At 31.4% G+C, this 16,671-nt stretch overlaps 1 protein-coding gene across 1 annotated transcript; it reads left to right on the forward strand.

The window, feature by feature from the left end:
• The first annotated feature begins 204 nt into the window (after nt 1–204).
• On the forward strand, nt 205–16,362 carry LOC124360634 (nuclear speckle splicing regulatory protein 1). The gene is made up of 5 exons (XM_046814414.1): nt 205–417; nt 5,908–6,037; nt 8,873–9,028; nt 12,092–12,299; nt 15,635–16,362. The coding sequence occupies exons 1-5, from the start codon at nt 395–397 to the stop codon at nt 16,288–16,290; spliced, it is 1,173 nt and encodes a 390-aa protein (XP_046670370.1). The 5' UTR covers nt 205–394; the 3' UTR covers nt 16,291–16,362.
• Nucleotides 16,363–16,671: the final 309 nt, after the last annotated feature.

A 16,671-nucleotide genomic window follows, 5' to 3' on the forward strand; every position in this document is an offset into this window, starting at 1 on the left:
CTTTCTCTCTTTACTAACAGTTAAATGTGATTTAAAAAGTTTAAAATTCCATTACTATGCCAAAGTTAACTAACATTTTTGTGCAACCTACTTAAATGTTGTCACATAAAGTAACCACAAGGTAGAGAATAATTAAACTGCATGCGTAGATTGCTAGACCTGTAAATTGGAATAAAAAAAATTGAACTCGGAATTTTTTTACCTTATTCTTTAGTTTACGTTTATGTATGTTTTGCTATTGAGAAACATCACAACACAATTATCAAGAGCTGATAGCAACGTTAGCTTGAAGTATTAAATTGTTTTACAAAAACAGTGCATTGTCACTATGGTTAGCCATCTTTAGTATCTTCAACATTTAACAGTGAAAACTATTTCGTGTGTAGTAGTCAGCATGACAACAGAATCTGGAAAACAGTAGGTTACATTGAATTATACTATAGTTTAAGTTAATATTACGCAGGTTAGTTATAAAAACTATCAATATTATAGTGTGCTTAAACTCAAATGTAATCAACCTCCCCTATTGTTAGCCATTTATGTATTTGATATACTCGAAAGTGTAAGCTATTTTATTATTAAGGATTCTACAAGTTTCAGGTTAGCCCATCTTTACTGTTTAATTTGGTAATAAGTTATGAATAACTAGGCATAGAGAATATAAGGGTAAATATTTACTTTAGCTACTTAATATTATTTGTTGTTTTATTCAAAAGAAAATGCTTTAACACCACAGCTGGCATAGCCTAAATCAAATTTTTGTTGCAGGTCCGCATGAATTGGCAATGATAAATATCCAAATTTTAGGTAGGCCTATTAAAGGTCAAATGATTTTTATTTTATATATTCTGAAAAAGCACTAATTATAGTATATATATATATATATATATATATATATATATATATATATATATATATATATATATATCGTATGGGGATATACATATGGGGAATAATACATTGCTACTAATTATAGTAGCAATGTATTATTCTTATTTAGATTATCGGACAGCTGACGTGAACATAATACATGTCAGCCACGTTGTTGCGCCATCCTTGTTTTAGTGAAACTGTAAAGAAGTGCTGGTGTTTCTGTTTGAAGTTACGAATCCAATAGTATTTGTGGGGAATGTTTTTTTATAGTATCTTAGTGTTGTTATTACTATGGTTTAGCTTTCTTAGGTTTTAATTTTAGGCTAGATTTACCTTATGACATTGAGGCAAACCTGACAGACTGTGTAGCAGATTGATATCCTAGTAATGGTTCTCTCACAATTGTGTGAGTCAGAGAAGTTCTTCCAATTGGTGATGTCTTTGGCCCTGCTCATGTACTCACGAAACTCCCTAACTCGAACTGACGTTTGTGTGCTGTATGTTAGTAAAATTCAAAAAAGAAAACAAATTTCTTTAGCCCTGGATGTAATTGTGGCTCAGTTTACATTTACATTTACCTCCTCAGTCCTAACATTTACTCAAACACTATATGCCAGACCACTTTCACTGAGAAGCCGCAAACACAGGGTGGAATCCAGTGACTCTTAGTGAAAGATGAAACTCTATATATTTTACATATGTAAATAAGGTAGGAATCAAATTTAGTAATTTATTTTAACTATCATACGGGTAGGGTACGATAAGCGGACCCGGTTTTTTATATCGAAATTGGCAAACTATATTACTTAATCATAACCACCGATATAATCAATTGATACTGATTAATTATTTTGAACAAATAACTTAAATAATCTATATCAACAGCTGTAAACACTTTCAAATAATACACGTAAACAAGGTAATATTTCAATTTTACATATAAGTAACATTTGATTATTAAAAATGGCAGTCAATTTTAGAAAACTACACGACATTGGTTTGGAAGACGAAAAAAAAAACAGCAATGCCCATCTTTTTCGTACAAAGTTACGTAACAAATAAGTTTTGAGGTAAAAGTTAGGATAACTATATTCTTTTTGGAATTGGTACAAAATTTTTAATAAGTTATACATTTACAGTTTTGATTTAAAAGGTTTTGTTTGCTAAGGAGTTACACAACGGAATATCTGCAAAAATAATGTCAAAAAAATAGTTTTTAACCCTTTCCTGCCCATAGGCTCCATATGGATTCAGTTTCTTTCTGATTTTCTAGAGCCAACATCTGAAATCTTACAGATTTTAAACTCTGGGGACGGGTAAATTTGATGTTTGGGTGGGAAAATGATTTTTTTCATGTTGGCAGACCTGTAAATTCTCAAAAGAAATAGTTTTGTTCAGCTGAACTCACAGCTACTACATCAACTGCTGAATTTCGTCATTTTCAGAGGTAAGTTAGTGTTATTTACTATTGTTATGGAAACTGGGAAAAAATTATAATGATGTTGCCTAGGTTTTCACAAATGTATTTACTTACATAAAATTAAGATAAGTGGTATAATCTATTGTAAAACAACCAAAGTATAATTGAATCCGTATGGATTCTATAGGCATGACAAGTTCATTGTTTTATGGTAGTGAAGTTCTTCCTATGCCTATAAGTGCCATATGGATTCAGTTATTTTGTTCAAACGTCATGGTTCCTGCTGTACCTGTAGGTGCCATATGGATTCAATTTGATTGATTTAGACCAGTAAATAGTGCATTTTAATCTGTGTATAGTCTATTGCCCACTCCATAAATATGGGAGGAGGCAATAAAAATATTTTATTACAAAATTTTCAAAATACTCCTTTATTTATTTATAAATATGCTAAGATTGCCTTTTTGTATAAAAGCCATTTTGTGATATACATCTGTATTCTTCATAGCCTATTTTTTTATGAACGTTATAGTAAACTAATTTATTTCCAGATGGATGATCGTGACGACGGTGGGGGTTATACAAGAGTGGCTACTTTTGCCAAGTAGTGATATATCGGAAGAAGAGGAGATTGGAAATGAAGAGAATGAAGAAGACCTCGTATTTGATATAATTTTCAATCGGGGCTTAGAAGAGCAGCTAGAAGCTGATGGAATAAATTTGGAAGAGGTATCTGAGTGAAGTTTTTTAATAGCTTAGTTACGTTCCATAAATTAAACGCTGTATTTTTTTTATTTCGTAAAAGATGGAGTAGTTATTCAAATTAATATAGCCTAGAATAAATTTTAACAAAATATTTTTTTTTTTATTTGGGAAAATAATTTAATAATGCATGGGTTCCCTACTTTGAACCTGTTTTTTTGTTTCTAACTAAAAACTTTACATAACTTACTTTTAATTTATTTTGCAGATTCGGGTTGCAGTGTCTGAGGGTGATAATGAATTTGGAGACGTTGAAGAACAGGAAGCCGAAGACATCCAATCTGCATCTGAGATTGTGACTGCTTTACCAGAAGAAGAGGACGTGAGTATGGCAGATCCAGACTATATGCGTCCAGGACCTTCTACAGGTAGGCCTATACATAGAAGAGGGAGGGGAAGACGACAAGAAAAATGCCCCCAGAGTAAGACGTGCTGTACAAAGGGATAGATCCCCAGTATCCATTTGGAATAAGGAAAAGTTCAATCTCTCCTAATGTTCAGTGGGAAGGTAACTATTCCTAACCCCCCCACAGAAGCAGCTTCAAAAACCCCATTTGATTTCTTCTCAATGTTTATTGATGAAGAAATAATTCAACTAATAACAGAGCAAACAAATCTTTATTCTCAGCAGAAGGGAAAGGACTTGAGTGTTACAAAATATTGAAATACAACAATACATTGGCATATTGTTGCACAGTGGAGTAGTCAATGTTCCCCAATATCGTATGTATTGGGCAGCGGAGACTCGCTACCCCAGCAATTGCTGAAGTTTTGCCTAGGAACAGGTTTGATGATATATTAAACCATTTTCATCTTGTTGATAATACCACACGAATTCCTGGAGACAGCCTTTTCAAAGTTCGCCCTTTGATAAATTACTATTGCTGAGGCTTGCAGAACGATTCCACCAGAACAGAATCAATCCATCGATGAGCACATGATACCATTCAAAGGGACTTCACACATGAAGCAATATGTGAAGAAAAAGCCCAAAAAAATGGGGCTACAAAGTATTTATGAGATGCGGAGCATCAGGTTTGATGCACGATTTCTCAATATACATTGGGAGTGAAAAGACTTGTGGGTGACTATACGGTCTCGTCGGGTTCAGCGGTGACATTGTAGTTGAACTTTGCTTGGATTTGCCAAATTATAAGCGGCTTTAAAATTTTTACAGATAAACTGGTTCACCTCAATAAAGTTATTCAATTACTTAAAGGAGAAGGGGGTATGGGGTACCGGAGTAGTTCGTCCAGATCGAACCAATCATTGCCCACTGTTGGAAGAGAAAGATCTAAAACGGCTCGGAAGGGGGTCACATGACAGTGCTGTGGATACAAAAAGCAGTCCTTTTGGCAGTTAGGTGGTATGATAACAAAACCAATCACTATGCTCACTGCTATTGACAACATTGAACCATAGAAATATGTAGGAGATGGTCAAAAAAAGATCGCCAGCAGGTAGATGTTCCCCGACCAGCCATTGTTTCAATCCTACAATGAGTCAATGGGAGGGGTTGACTTGTTTGGGATGTTGATTTCACTGTATCGAATTGATATAAGGAGCAAACGTGGATATATGCGAATAGTTCACTGGTGTTTTAATGTTTCAGTTGTAAATGGGTGGCTTTTGTACCGGCGCTTTATGAAGCAAAACTGGGCAAGAATGTAAATACACGCTTGTACAATTTCAGTTGTATGTGGCAAGAGCTCTGTGCTCTAAAGGAGTCATAACGGAGAAAAAAGGACCTGGAAGACCTCGGACTGATACTCCTCCAATTACTCCTAAAAGAGGACCGAAGAGGCTGCTACCTGTTAGTGAATCAAGGTATGTCAACCGTAGCACATTGGCCAACGCCTGTTGGGAATAAGTTGCGTTGCGCACATTGCAACAAAGGACAAAGTAGGATTAGGTGTCAAAAGTGTGCAGTCCACCTGTGTTTGACCAATGTAAGCAACTGTTTTTACAGTTTTCATAACTGTGACTAGTGTGTATATTGCAATCTGTAATAATTTTGACTAGTATTTTAATAATACATTGTTCATGAAAATACAAAATGTTATTGTTATTATTCTCCTATGTATCTACCCAGTTTTGTTGTTGTTGTTGTAAATTAGTGCCATATGGCACCTATGGGCAAATAATAGTGTAGTGACAAAGTAATTGATATTGGATACTTGTGTTCCTATAGAATCCATATGGACACAGTTTCCTAAATGTTTAATTGTAATGGATTTTCAAAATAATTAATGAAAAGTGTTTATTCAAAGTATAAATAAAAGCATTTTTACAGAAAATAATTTTTTTTCTTACTTTTTCATAATTTGGGCATGAAAGGGTTTAAACAATTTTGTTAAAAAAAAGATTATTTCTTGAAAACTAACAAAAAGTTATTGCTATTATAATATTCTCTAAATATATATGAATAAATTCACATACCTATAACAGTTTGCATTTTTACTCTCAGTTATGAAATGGGATACATCAGAAAAATCAGAAGTGTAATGATATACACTCATGAACACAAAGAGGTGTTTCTCAATGATAAGGGGCCTGTTCTTTTTTTTCTTTGGTTTTTTTACAGCTTGCTTTAACTGTCTTATTTATTATATGGATATATTTTGTAAATTGTCATTTATTAAAACGGTCTTGAAAAAGGAACTCACGACCAAGCACAGTCTTTGTTGATAGAATTATTGAAAAGTTGTAATCGTTTTATTATGTTTAAAATAAGGAGACATTTGAATTTGTACGAGTAACACCTTATTTTTTATTTGCAATACATGAGTTAATTTTTTATTGTACTTTATAATATATCAGTCAGTACTCCTGTATTTTATGTATGTCCTTAGGTATGGTTTACTACTACCAAAGAAAGGATCTAATAAGGATATCATACAAAGACCTTCAGTGTTTGATGAAGGTTCTGATTCAGAAGATTCTGGTACTGGCAAAGGAGATTGGATAAAAAAAGCATATCAGGTTTGTTTTTGATGGCTTGACACATATTTCTATTCATTCCACATGTAAAATAGAAAAAGTGTTTTTATCTGTGATAATTGAGGAACATTCCTAAATTTTGTTACTTATGAAACACCCGTTCCTCAGATTTACTTACTCTAGAGTGGAGAGCAAGTGAAAAAAAACAACATGTTGAGGACCCTTCACAAGCATAGCATTAAACTTTATTATTTTTTCACATACTGTAATAATTATTTTTTGAACTTTTTATTAATTGATTATTTATTTTAATATATTATAAAAAAATCATTCAGTAAAAAAAGATCACAATCAAACATTTATAACAAAAAGACAATCTTAACAAACTAGAGATCTTATCATTATCAATGTCATAAGATCAAAAAGTACAACTGAGCAGGTCTAGCAAGAGCCGTGACCGGCGCGAGAGGAGAAGTGGAGTAGGGCGTAGTGGGGTGAAGCACTGAGCCGCCAAGCCACCGAGCGCCGACGTGCTCACAAGCAACCACTATTCACAAATACGACATTCTAAACGCAGTCATAACTACTTTTACTTTAATATTAATATTAGTAATTACATCATCTATGAGCTTTAAACTATATATGACGAAATAATATTATCTAGCCTAGATATAAAATCCTAGAACTATTTAAATAAAATAAAAAACTTACAGTTATTTAAATCAGGGGTTCTATTCCACTCAAGTCCACGTCACCCATTTCATCATCACTTTCTGGATGGCTGTCATCATTGTCATCTTCGGTGTCGGAATCTTCTCCCAAATTGATGATTATTTGTTCACTAATTTCGTCGATTTCCGGTTCTAATGCTAAGTAATCCAATTCCACTTTTTTTACATGGTTCACACGAGAACTCCACTGTTCTCGTGTTATCTGGCTACATATCTCTACTACCAGTTGTTGAACTTCAGCTACTTTAAACGAAACGTTTCGTTTGGCTACACTTTCCTTAAGTAAACTCCAACCATTTCAATAGGATTTAAATCTGGATGATATTGGTGGTAACCTTAAAACAGAATGGCCAGCTTCTGCCAGAATAGAGTCTACTTTAAACATTTTGTACTTTGGTTTATTTTCTTTAATAACTGAGTACAATTTTGGTTTTAACATTTCTTTAGAAAAGTGTATGTTTCGTTCTGATAGCCACTGTATCATGTCTGCCTTTTGACGACGTGGGAGCTGGGTTCAACTGCACATTGTGGTAGTGTTCAATCAGTAACAATAACAGAGTTTTGGGGTATGTTAGGAATTAATTGTGTCCGTATCCATTTTTCATAGTTGCTGAAATTTATGTCACCATGATAATCCCCTGTTTTTTTTTTTCCCAGAAATGAACGTCAATAGTGCATTATTTACAAAGCCATCTTCGTTACCGGCATGAACAATTATTATTCTCCCGCCCTTACTAATAGGGGTTTTTAAACCTGCCTCGCTTCCATCACTCCAACTCAAGGGTTTTGTGTGTGTGTAGAATGAACGTAGGTCTCGTCCATATAGATTACTGGCCTACCTTCCAATCGATAATTCTGGATATTTCTCAAATATTTTAAACGTAGTTCCCTTATATCACTTTTTTCAACCAATACTTTCCTGTTATTAACTGATTTCCTCCAGCGAAAGTTTAGCTTGTGTAAAACCTTACCTAACGACCATTTACTCCCTGTAAAATTAATTTTTTCTCTGAGAGCTGGTAATAGAGTTTTTACTGTTGGTCGTTCGCCATTGGTTTTGTGGAACTTATTTACAGTTCGCCTGACAACGCATAAATCAAACTCATCTAACTCTGTTTTGTTTTATACTCTGTCTTTTTTTATTTGGCGTATAAAACTGGGTTTCAGTCTGAACAACGGTTTTGCTTTCTGCAATAATACTCGTTACAGACGTCAGTGATACACCCGTGGCTTCCGCTACACGGCATTGAATTTGTTTTAAATGTATTGCAGCTCCAGTTTCAGCTTCACGTTTCATAAATTTGTACACATTTGCAATGATTTCTCGACTTTGGCTATGCAATACTTTTCGTCCACCAATTAGTTTACGATGCTGTTGAGCTTCCATATTAATATGAGTACAATCAACAATAAAACAACCACTATATAACACCTACAACAACAACGACAGCACGGCCACGTGAACGCTAGATGTCAGCACAACAGAACAACATGACTCCAATGCCTGACAGCAGTGAACTGAGCCGGCTGCTACCCCCACTCTTACATCTGACCACTAGGCTACTGCGCATCTTTGGCCCACGGCTCTTGCTAGTCCTGCTCTGCATCTTTTTAATTTTGCATTATGTTTCTTTTCATTTTAATATTATAATTTACATAAGTCAATACAGCTTATAAAGAATTTTAAATTTAAATGTTTAAGCCAGGAATTTCTCATTTTCTAAATTTGCTAAACCCAATTGTTGGTGTAATATATAAACTATGTATTTAGACTATTTATGTATTTAAAACAAATAATATATTCAACCTATTGTAAGCACAATACTACTGTAAAGGAAAACAGCTGAGAATACTTTAGCTGTTTCTGTGAAAGAGTCGAAATAAGCCACACTTAAAGAAATGTTATTAATAAGAATGATGTAATTTGTTGCACATTTTATTTGTTACTTTCAATTGTTTTGTGTTGTAGGAACTTAACTATCTACTTCAAACTTTATTAAAACTATAAGTGTTATAGTTTTGAATTAATGGAGTGCTATGTTAGCAATCAGTATTTTTGATTGATTACAACATTAAAAATTAAGTTATTAAACAATTTGCTTTTTGTTAAATAATATTGTATGAAATGTTTTTTTTTTTTTTTCAGCGTGAAGCCAACAAATCCTTAGAGAAAAGACAAACAAAAATTCAAGTTCAAAAAGCTCTCAGTCAAGATCCAAGTATATATCAGTATGATGAAGTTTATGATGAGATAAAAGATAAAATTAATAAAACGCCAGTGAAAAAAGAAGAGAAAAAACAGGTAGTTATTATAATATATTAGAATTGCATTCTTTTGGTATTTAATTTATTTTGGTTTCCTAGATATTTTGAGCTCCTGGATTTTTTAAATAGCCATTTTGTGTTTTATTTGATTTATGGCCTTGATACACTCAGTTCTACCAGTGTTCAATCCTTTTAACCCCAGCGCCCGATATATCAGACAGAGGTTATCTAGTTAAATGCCCAACTTCCGGAATATTGGACAGCACGAGAATTTAGTGAAGCTAGCTTGTAATATGTCCAAATGCCATAATTTGGTATAGCAATCAGTGAAGAAACTGGCAACATCCTAAAACAATAAACCTTCCAATTGGCATTGTATTTCGTCATCATTGAATGCAGTTTATTTCTCGATGTCAGCCATTAGACAACATCAACTGGATTTGTAGTTGTATGCTGTCAGTTATAACCTTGATTAGTTTGCTTGATTGGAAGCAGTTGTTTATCATGTAATTTACTGTGTTATTAGTAAAAAATGAGTAAGCATAGAGTCACCAGTGAGTGAGAATATTGATAAAGAATATTGTTAGTGCTGAAGGTGCTATTTTTGAAGACAATGAACTGAGCGATAGTTTGTATGCATAAAAATTGTATGCTCAAATGATAAATGGTCTTCTAAAAATAAAGAAACGTTAGCTCATTCTCAATTACTAAAATGTTTCAATATGACACTTTTTTCTCGCACATTTTCATTATCTCTTAAAGGTTTCAAGCTGGCAGTCTGGAATTTGGAAAAAGAATGGTTTTATCTCAGTCAGGCTTCTTAGAGCAAAATCAAATAAATCTTTAGAATTCTAGTCATTTACAATAATGTTTTGATATCTTGAATATCATATGTTTTTGATATCTTGAAAGATTGCAAGATATCAGCTGTACAGAGTTTTATTTTACAAAGTAGTTAGCAACTTGAAACGTTGTGTTTTACATTTTGTGACATATAACGATGAAAAATGTCTGAAATCCTGTTATCCTTTCAAACCTTCTATGATCAATAACAAACTTTAACCCTGAAACTGGCCATCATTTTTCCCAAAATGGCAGGCACTTTTTGGTGATTTTGTAAGGGTTTTGTATTTTAATCACTGCTCATCTATTTTTTAAGATAAACACATTTTAAAAACATCAATGTCTTTAGAAATAAATGCAGTTTCCCAAAAAAATATTAAAGGTTGAATCATTTAATGTATTTTTATTTTTTTACAAATTAACGTAAAAATATTAGTAAAGAATAAATTTTTCTCAAAATGTATAGCACCCTCGCAGGTAATATGAAAGTACAAAAGTTTGCTTATATACCTCAATTACAAATTACAAAAAAATATTTAGGTAAAAGAAGTTTATTGGTACTTTTGAACAATATATCTATAAAAACTACAAAATCTGAAAAAAGTTTGTATAGCACTATTATGTATACCATTTTGACATTTTGGAATCTATTGGATGAACAAATATTTTTTTCTAAGAGATAAATATATTTAGAAGAGAAAAATATGACATTTATAGAAGTTTACATTGTATAAGATATTTTTATATGGAAACAAACTTTTTTTTTAATTTTTACAAAAGTCAAAATTGTGAAATAAATGACTAACTTTTTTAGCTAACAATTTTCTTTTCATCCAAATATTATTTATAAAGATAGTACGTTTATTGAAGTTTACAAAAATGTACAACAATGTATTTTTATTTATATTATTTTTTTGTTAAAAAAATAAAACAAGCGATGGTCATAAAAATAAAACGCTAATACCTTCAGAAAAAGTAAAAAAAACTTTTTCACTTTTATAATAAATACCTTTGCATAAATTTAAATCAAAATTTAATTTTAATTAAAATTAAATTCTCTACAAAATTATAAAACACTGAACCTACGTGAACATAGGCTTATTTTCAGTTTCACAAAAATCCAACCTATTCCCTAAAACTTAACCTAACCTCTACATTTTTCACTTCACTAATTAAAAAAAAAACAATAAACAAACTTTTATTTATACACACTAAATAACGAAATGTCTAAAATATCCTAATAAATAGCAAGCAATACACTAATACCGGCAATGGCGTAATAACAACAAAGAAATCAACATGGCAACCATGCGATGCGTTGTTCTTCTCTACTGGCTGAGTCTGTGATTGCGCAACAGAACAAAAATAAAATACTAGTTCATAGTCTTCGTTGTCTATTATACTGTTGCTTAGAGCAATTCTCCTTCTTTGTTTTGATATGATTTTCACTATTTCCAGACAACGATAAAGTAACAAAAATAACAAAATTTAATGAAGCTATTTTCGACGCATTAGGCATTTTGGGATTTTACAAAACACGAGCTTTTCAAACGCTTATTTTATAAACATTAATTTTCCTACTGGCTATTGAAAAGATGTTTCTGAAAGCCAAGAATACACTGTTATCAATGACGACACTTACGATCGTGTAGAACGTAAACTCACGATACGGAATTTTTACAAACATACGGTAATTTTAGCGTGTTCAGAAATTACGCAAACAAATGGCAATCGGAAATGTGAACATCCAAGTTTAGAATTTTATAATGAAAGATTTAACTTAACTATAGAGCGTTTTATGGTATAATATGAAACCTTGAATCTTTATCTTTAGATTTACGTATGTTTTACTTCAAACAAAGTAAAAATAGGCTTGCTGTGAGAGATCATATTACGACATAGTTAATGCGTCGAAAATAGCTTAGTGCCATTTTGAAACTGTAGTTAATGCGTCGATAATCGCTTAAAGCCAGTTGCAGGGTTAAAGAACGAATGCTGTAGTTGATGAGAAAAATGTACCTTAGTATGTTTTATGGGACTAAAAATTAATCACTCCTCAGGAATTAACTTTTAAAAAATAGCCTATCACACAATCATATATTTGGTTTGTTAAACAAATAAGAGATTCCTAGTTAATTATTGAAATTAACAACTTAACATGTTTAAAAAATAGTGTAAGTGTTTTGAGTAAAATACTATGCAATTATCACCTTTACATTTATTTTAATGCTATATTATTTTACTTTGTTGATTTCAGTCTCGTTATATACAATCCTTAAAGAGAAATGCTGAAAGGAGGAAGTTAGAAAATGAAAGAAGATTAGAGAGGCAAGTCCAAAAAGAAAGATTAAAAGAAGGAGATGAATTTAAAGATAAAGAAACTTTTGTAACTTCTTCTTATAAGAAGAAATTGGAAGAGTTCCAAAAAATGGATGAAGAAGAGAAACGAATGGATCGATTAGAAGGTAAAATATGACAAATTATATTTATATTCCAATAGTAAGTATATGATGCCACATAGTTGAAAAATATTATAACGTTTCATGTAAAAGTGGCATTCAAAAATATCACAAACTCCCCTTATTTAATTTAGAGAAAATAATTCAGGGGACCCATATATCAGTTTTCCCAGAAGAGAAATTTAAAGGCGTTATAGGATGAACAAAAACGCTTTTAGACAAGAAAACAAATTTATTATATGAAATTACTTTCTTATTACCATACAATGTTATATAGCATTTGTTTGAAATGTCCACCTTTATTTTGTAAACACTTCATACAATGTATGAGAACAGAATTACAAATGTTTAGGAATAAAGGTTTATCATTATTAACAAGTTTAAATGCGTTTTCTAATTAGGTTTCTGAGTTCGTCAAGATTTTGCGGTTTAAGCACACACAGTCTCCTTTTTAATACCCCAAATACTTTTACCAATAAAAAACACAAATTGGATTAGCACTACATTGAAATGTTAATCAAAAGATGTTAACAAATCATTCAAAGAACATACAAACACTACCATCACATATAAAATAGAAAGTAACTTAAGAATAAATTTTAAAATCCAAAAGCTGAAGAAATAACAATAAATCAGCTACATATGAAATGAGTTATGACAACTGAAATAAGAAATGCATTGCACAGACAACAAGAAAAATTCATATAAGATTCAAAGAACATTGTTCCCACATTAAATTCAACAGAGAAGAAAAATCTTTAGTAGCACACTATTGTATTAATATTGAACACAACATATCAAAAGAAAACCTAAAGATTCTTTAATATCTTAAATCTTTATATAGATAGGCCAATACAAAATGTTATGAACTTCACGAAGATTACAAAAATAACTTTAAAATTTACATAGTATAATTAGAAATAATGATTTATCTTTAATTTACACACTGTGCCACACAGAACAAGTTAATATTAAAATTACATATGACTGTTATTAAAAATAAACAAATTTACTCTTTGTATTTACTTTAGTGATGTATCTGAAGAAGATGGTCTTGCTATCTTAAAGACCTTCCAAAATGAAAAGTTGTGAAAATAACTTTCGTAAAAAGTTACTGTAAGTTTTCAATTCAGTGCTTGAATTAAGAAAAGCCAATAGAAGTTCCATCTTCAACATATTCATAACTTATATTATTTAAACACTGTTATGAAACCTAACTTAACGAACAAAAATTTATATCATGTGGCAAGATATAACCAGAATGATTTCATTTTTAAACTTTAAATATTGTATGAAACTTGATTTCTATAAGAATTTCTTTATTTCTTAAACATCAAGTATCTTATAAAGTGTGTGTGTGTTATATAAACTTAAAACAATATTTTAGCAAACGCATAAAATGTTAAGTATTTACAGTGTTTCATAATTTTTTTAACAAAAAATTCATCAATGTAGTAAAGATTTGTCAATGAATCAGTCGGAGTGTCTAGTATTATGTTCATGGATGTGGATAAATCTCTGAATATTCTCTTGTACAGCATACATAATTACTTCAAATATATAGATGGAAGGTACTGTGAATATTCACTATTTTCTGAATGCATCCTTACATGACTCTTGGATTCAGCCCAGGTAGTATCCTTACAGCACGCTTTTGTAGGACTAACATTTTCTGGAGATTCTCTACTGATGTGCCTCTCCAAACCAAAATTGTTTCTCGTATATCTTACACGACTTTCAAAAAGTGCACAGTATGCAACTTAAAACTGCTTCTTCAGTGGAAATTGTTCTAGTCCTTTGAATTGCATTCAAAGCTGAGCTCAGTTTGGTACATAAGTACTCCACGTGGGTGGTCCACGATAAGCAATTACCATCAGATGTTTTGTTGTATAGTCTTGCTGTAAGTTTTGGCAATGGTAATAGCTTGTCTTTCGTTCTTCCCGGTGTAATTGTTTGGTCTTGGTTTTCTTGAAAATTAGTCATTTTTATGACTATGTTACATAGACAAGATATTTAATTTTTGCATAACAATAATGTATTTTGTGATGGTGGATGGTCAACCATGGAGTTTGGCTTTGGAGTTTGTTTTAGTATCACTTTGTAGGCTGAAACAATTTCTGTTTTTCTGCTGGAGGGATGTAATAATTTCGTTTCTGTATTTCACCTGTTAAAATTTAAAAATAAATTTTCAATATTAGGAGAATTCAGTAAAGTATTTTGATTAAAAATCAGAACCCTGATAACCGTGCACCTTATAACATGTTCAATCCCGAGTAGCACATTATGTGCTGGGTGAAATGAATACAATGCAAAAGACTTAATCAGTGTACTAACCACCCGAGTAAGTCTTAAACTATAAACCAAAGTTAAAATTTACAAAAAATGAAATTATTTTAATTTTAGCGTTTTTGTAGCAGATATATGTGCTGTATATAATTATAATGTTTTCTTGCAAATAAGTAGGTACATTGTATTAATAAAAATCAAACACACAAGTTATGTTTTATTTATTATAGAAAAACATTTTGACAAAGTGTTACAAACTGCGTTCTGATGTCACACGCTGTCATTTAGGCCATAATTCCATAGCTTTTTTTATGTTTCAACACACTATAGATAAATAAACTACCAAAAGAAATATCTTCTATATTTAGGGTAGCTTTATTTCTAAAATAATAATCAGAATGAGTCAACTACATTGAAAGCTAGAGGAATAAATGTATCAACTCCAGAACCAAGTGGCTCATAGGTGTACTTCATATCTCTATAGATTGCATACGTAGTTTCAGAGCTTTAATATACACTGTTACAAAACAAGTTAACTGAAGAGTTAGGCGAAGTCAGCTGCACGTATTTGTGCTATCAGTCTATGACTACAAACCAATGGCACATAGGTGTACTTCATATCTCTATAGATTGCATACGTAGTTTCAGAGCTTTAATATACACTGTTACAAAACAAGTTAACTGAAGAGTTAGGCGAAGTCAGCTGCACGTATTTGTGCTATCAGTCTATGACTACAAACCAATGGCACAAATATGTGCCAGCTGGTCTCTATTGAAAGAAAATTTGTTAAATTGCGGGAGCAAATGTGTTAAATGTTAAGACAAATATTAAATATTACAACAAAATATAAAGAAACTTTGAAAAAATGTATTCAGTGATTGATTTCTTAAGCTAAGAATGGGATCATTTTCAAGATTTCTTACCTAATTCTCACACCAGCCTTGAGTTAATTACTATACATTTTTAATTAGCTATACAGTTTACTATCTCTATTGTTCAAATTTACTCCATTTGTTTTGTAACACTTTATCCTAATTTATTGTAATGGTTTCAGAAATTGGTGATGTTTCTAAACAAAAAGACATCTCAGGATTTTATAGACATTTATATAAAACAACAGTTGATGTAGATCAGCACCAAAACAAAAAAGATCAAGATAATAAAATGGAATTAGAAGAAAAAGTGGAAATAGTCAAGAAGAGCCCCACAAAAGAAATAAATGAGGATCAGTTTAACCCGTTATCATCCCATAAAAAACAAAAACGTCAATATAGGAAACGGACAAAATCTGGCAGTTCTAGAGAAGAAGGTGAAAAAACTACTTCATCCTCATCTTCCTCATCATCAACGAGTTCAAGTGATTCTGACAGTGAAAGAAGATCAAAATCACATAAAAAGAGGAAAGAGGAAAATAGTCAAAGTAAAGAAAAAACACCAGATAAAAAGAAAATATCAACTTCACAAAATAGGGAAAATATTGAAGTTTCACAAAAGTCTTCAAATGAAATGAAGGAAAATAGGAAACCAAGTTCTTCTTTAACAAATTCAAGCACATTGAAAGATGTAACTGTTAATGAGATAGAAACTGATAGTATAAACAGAACTTATGAAGAGACCAAACCTACTGTAAATATCTGGTTAAAGAGAACTGTCGGTGCACTTTTTGATGATGCACTTCAAAGATATTTAGAAAGGAAATCTAAACGGTAAATTGTTTACATAGTTGTTTTTATGTAAATGAAAAATGTAGTGGAGTGAATAAAATTGTAAGGAATAAAATTATAAGGAATTTTTTAGTTACCACTTCTACAAACTGATCAAGTTATGTTATTCAATGTATTAACATAATTTTGTAGATTTTTGATAAGAATCTAAATGATTTGAGGATAACATTTACTTTTATACACAAATAGATTACTTACACTAAACGGCTCAAAAACAAAAAAAATCCCTGTTCAAAATATCCAGAACTACCAGTACCTTGAGAGTTCTGAACAGGTTTAAAGATTTTAAAGTAAACAACGGTATTAAGATATAGTTTTCATCTTGTTATACCAATTTGTGATTTAGAATTATCCTCATAAACTTATT

This window comes from Homalodisca vitripennis, chromosome 4 (genome assembly GCF_021130785.1).
Source record: "Homalodisca vitripennis isolate AUS2020 chromosome 4, UT_GWSS_2.1, whole genome shotgun sequence".
Taxonomy (NCBI): domain Eukaryota; kingdom Metazoa; phylum Arthropoda; class Insecta; order Hemiptera; family Cicadellidae; genus Homalodisca; species Homalodisca vitripennis.

What these genes read in the sequence shown, in the direction of transcription:
- LOC124360634 (XM_046814414.1), top strand. Translation starts at nt 395, where the DNA reads ATGACAACAGAATCTGGAAAACA. An exon ending in ACAACAGAATCTGGAAAACA is followed by an intron (nt 418 to 5,907) that starts GTAGGTTACATT and finishes GTATGTCCTTAG; the next exon opens with GTATGGTTTACTACTACCAA. An exon ending in GGATAAAAAAAGCATATCAG is followed by an intron (nt 6,038 to 8,872) that starts GTTTGTTTTTGA and finishes TTTTTTTTTCAG; the next exon opens with CGTGAAGCCAACAAATCCTT.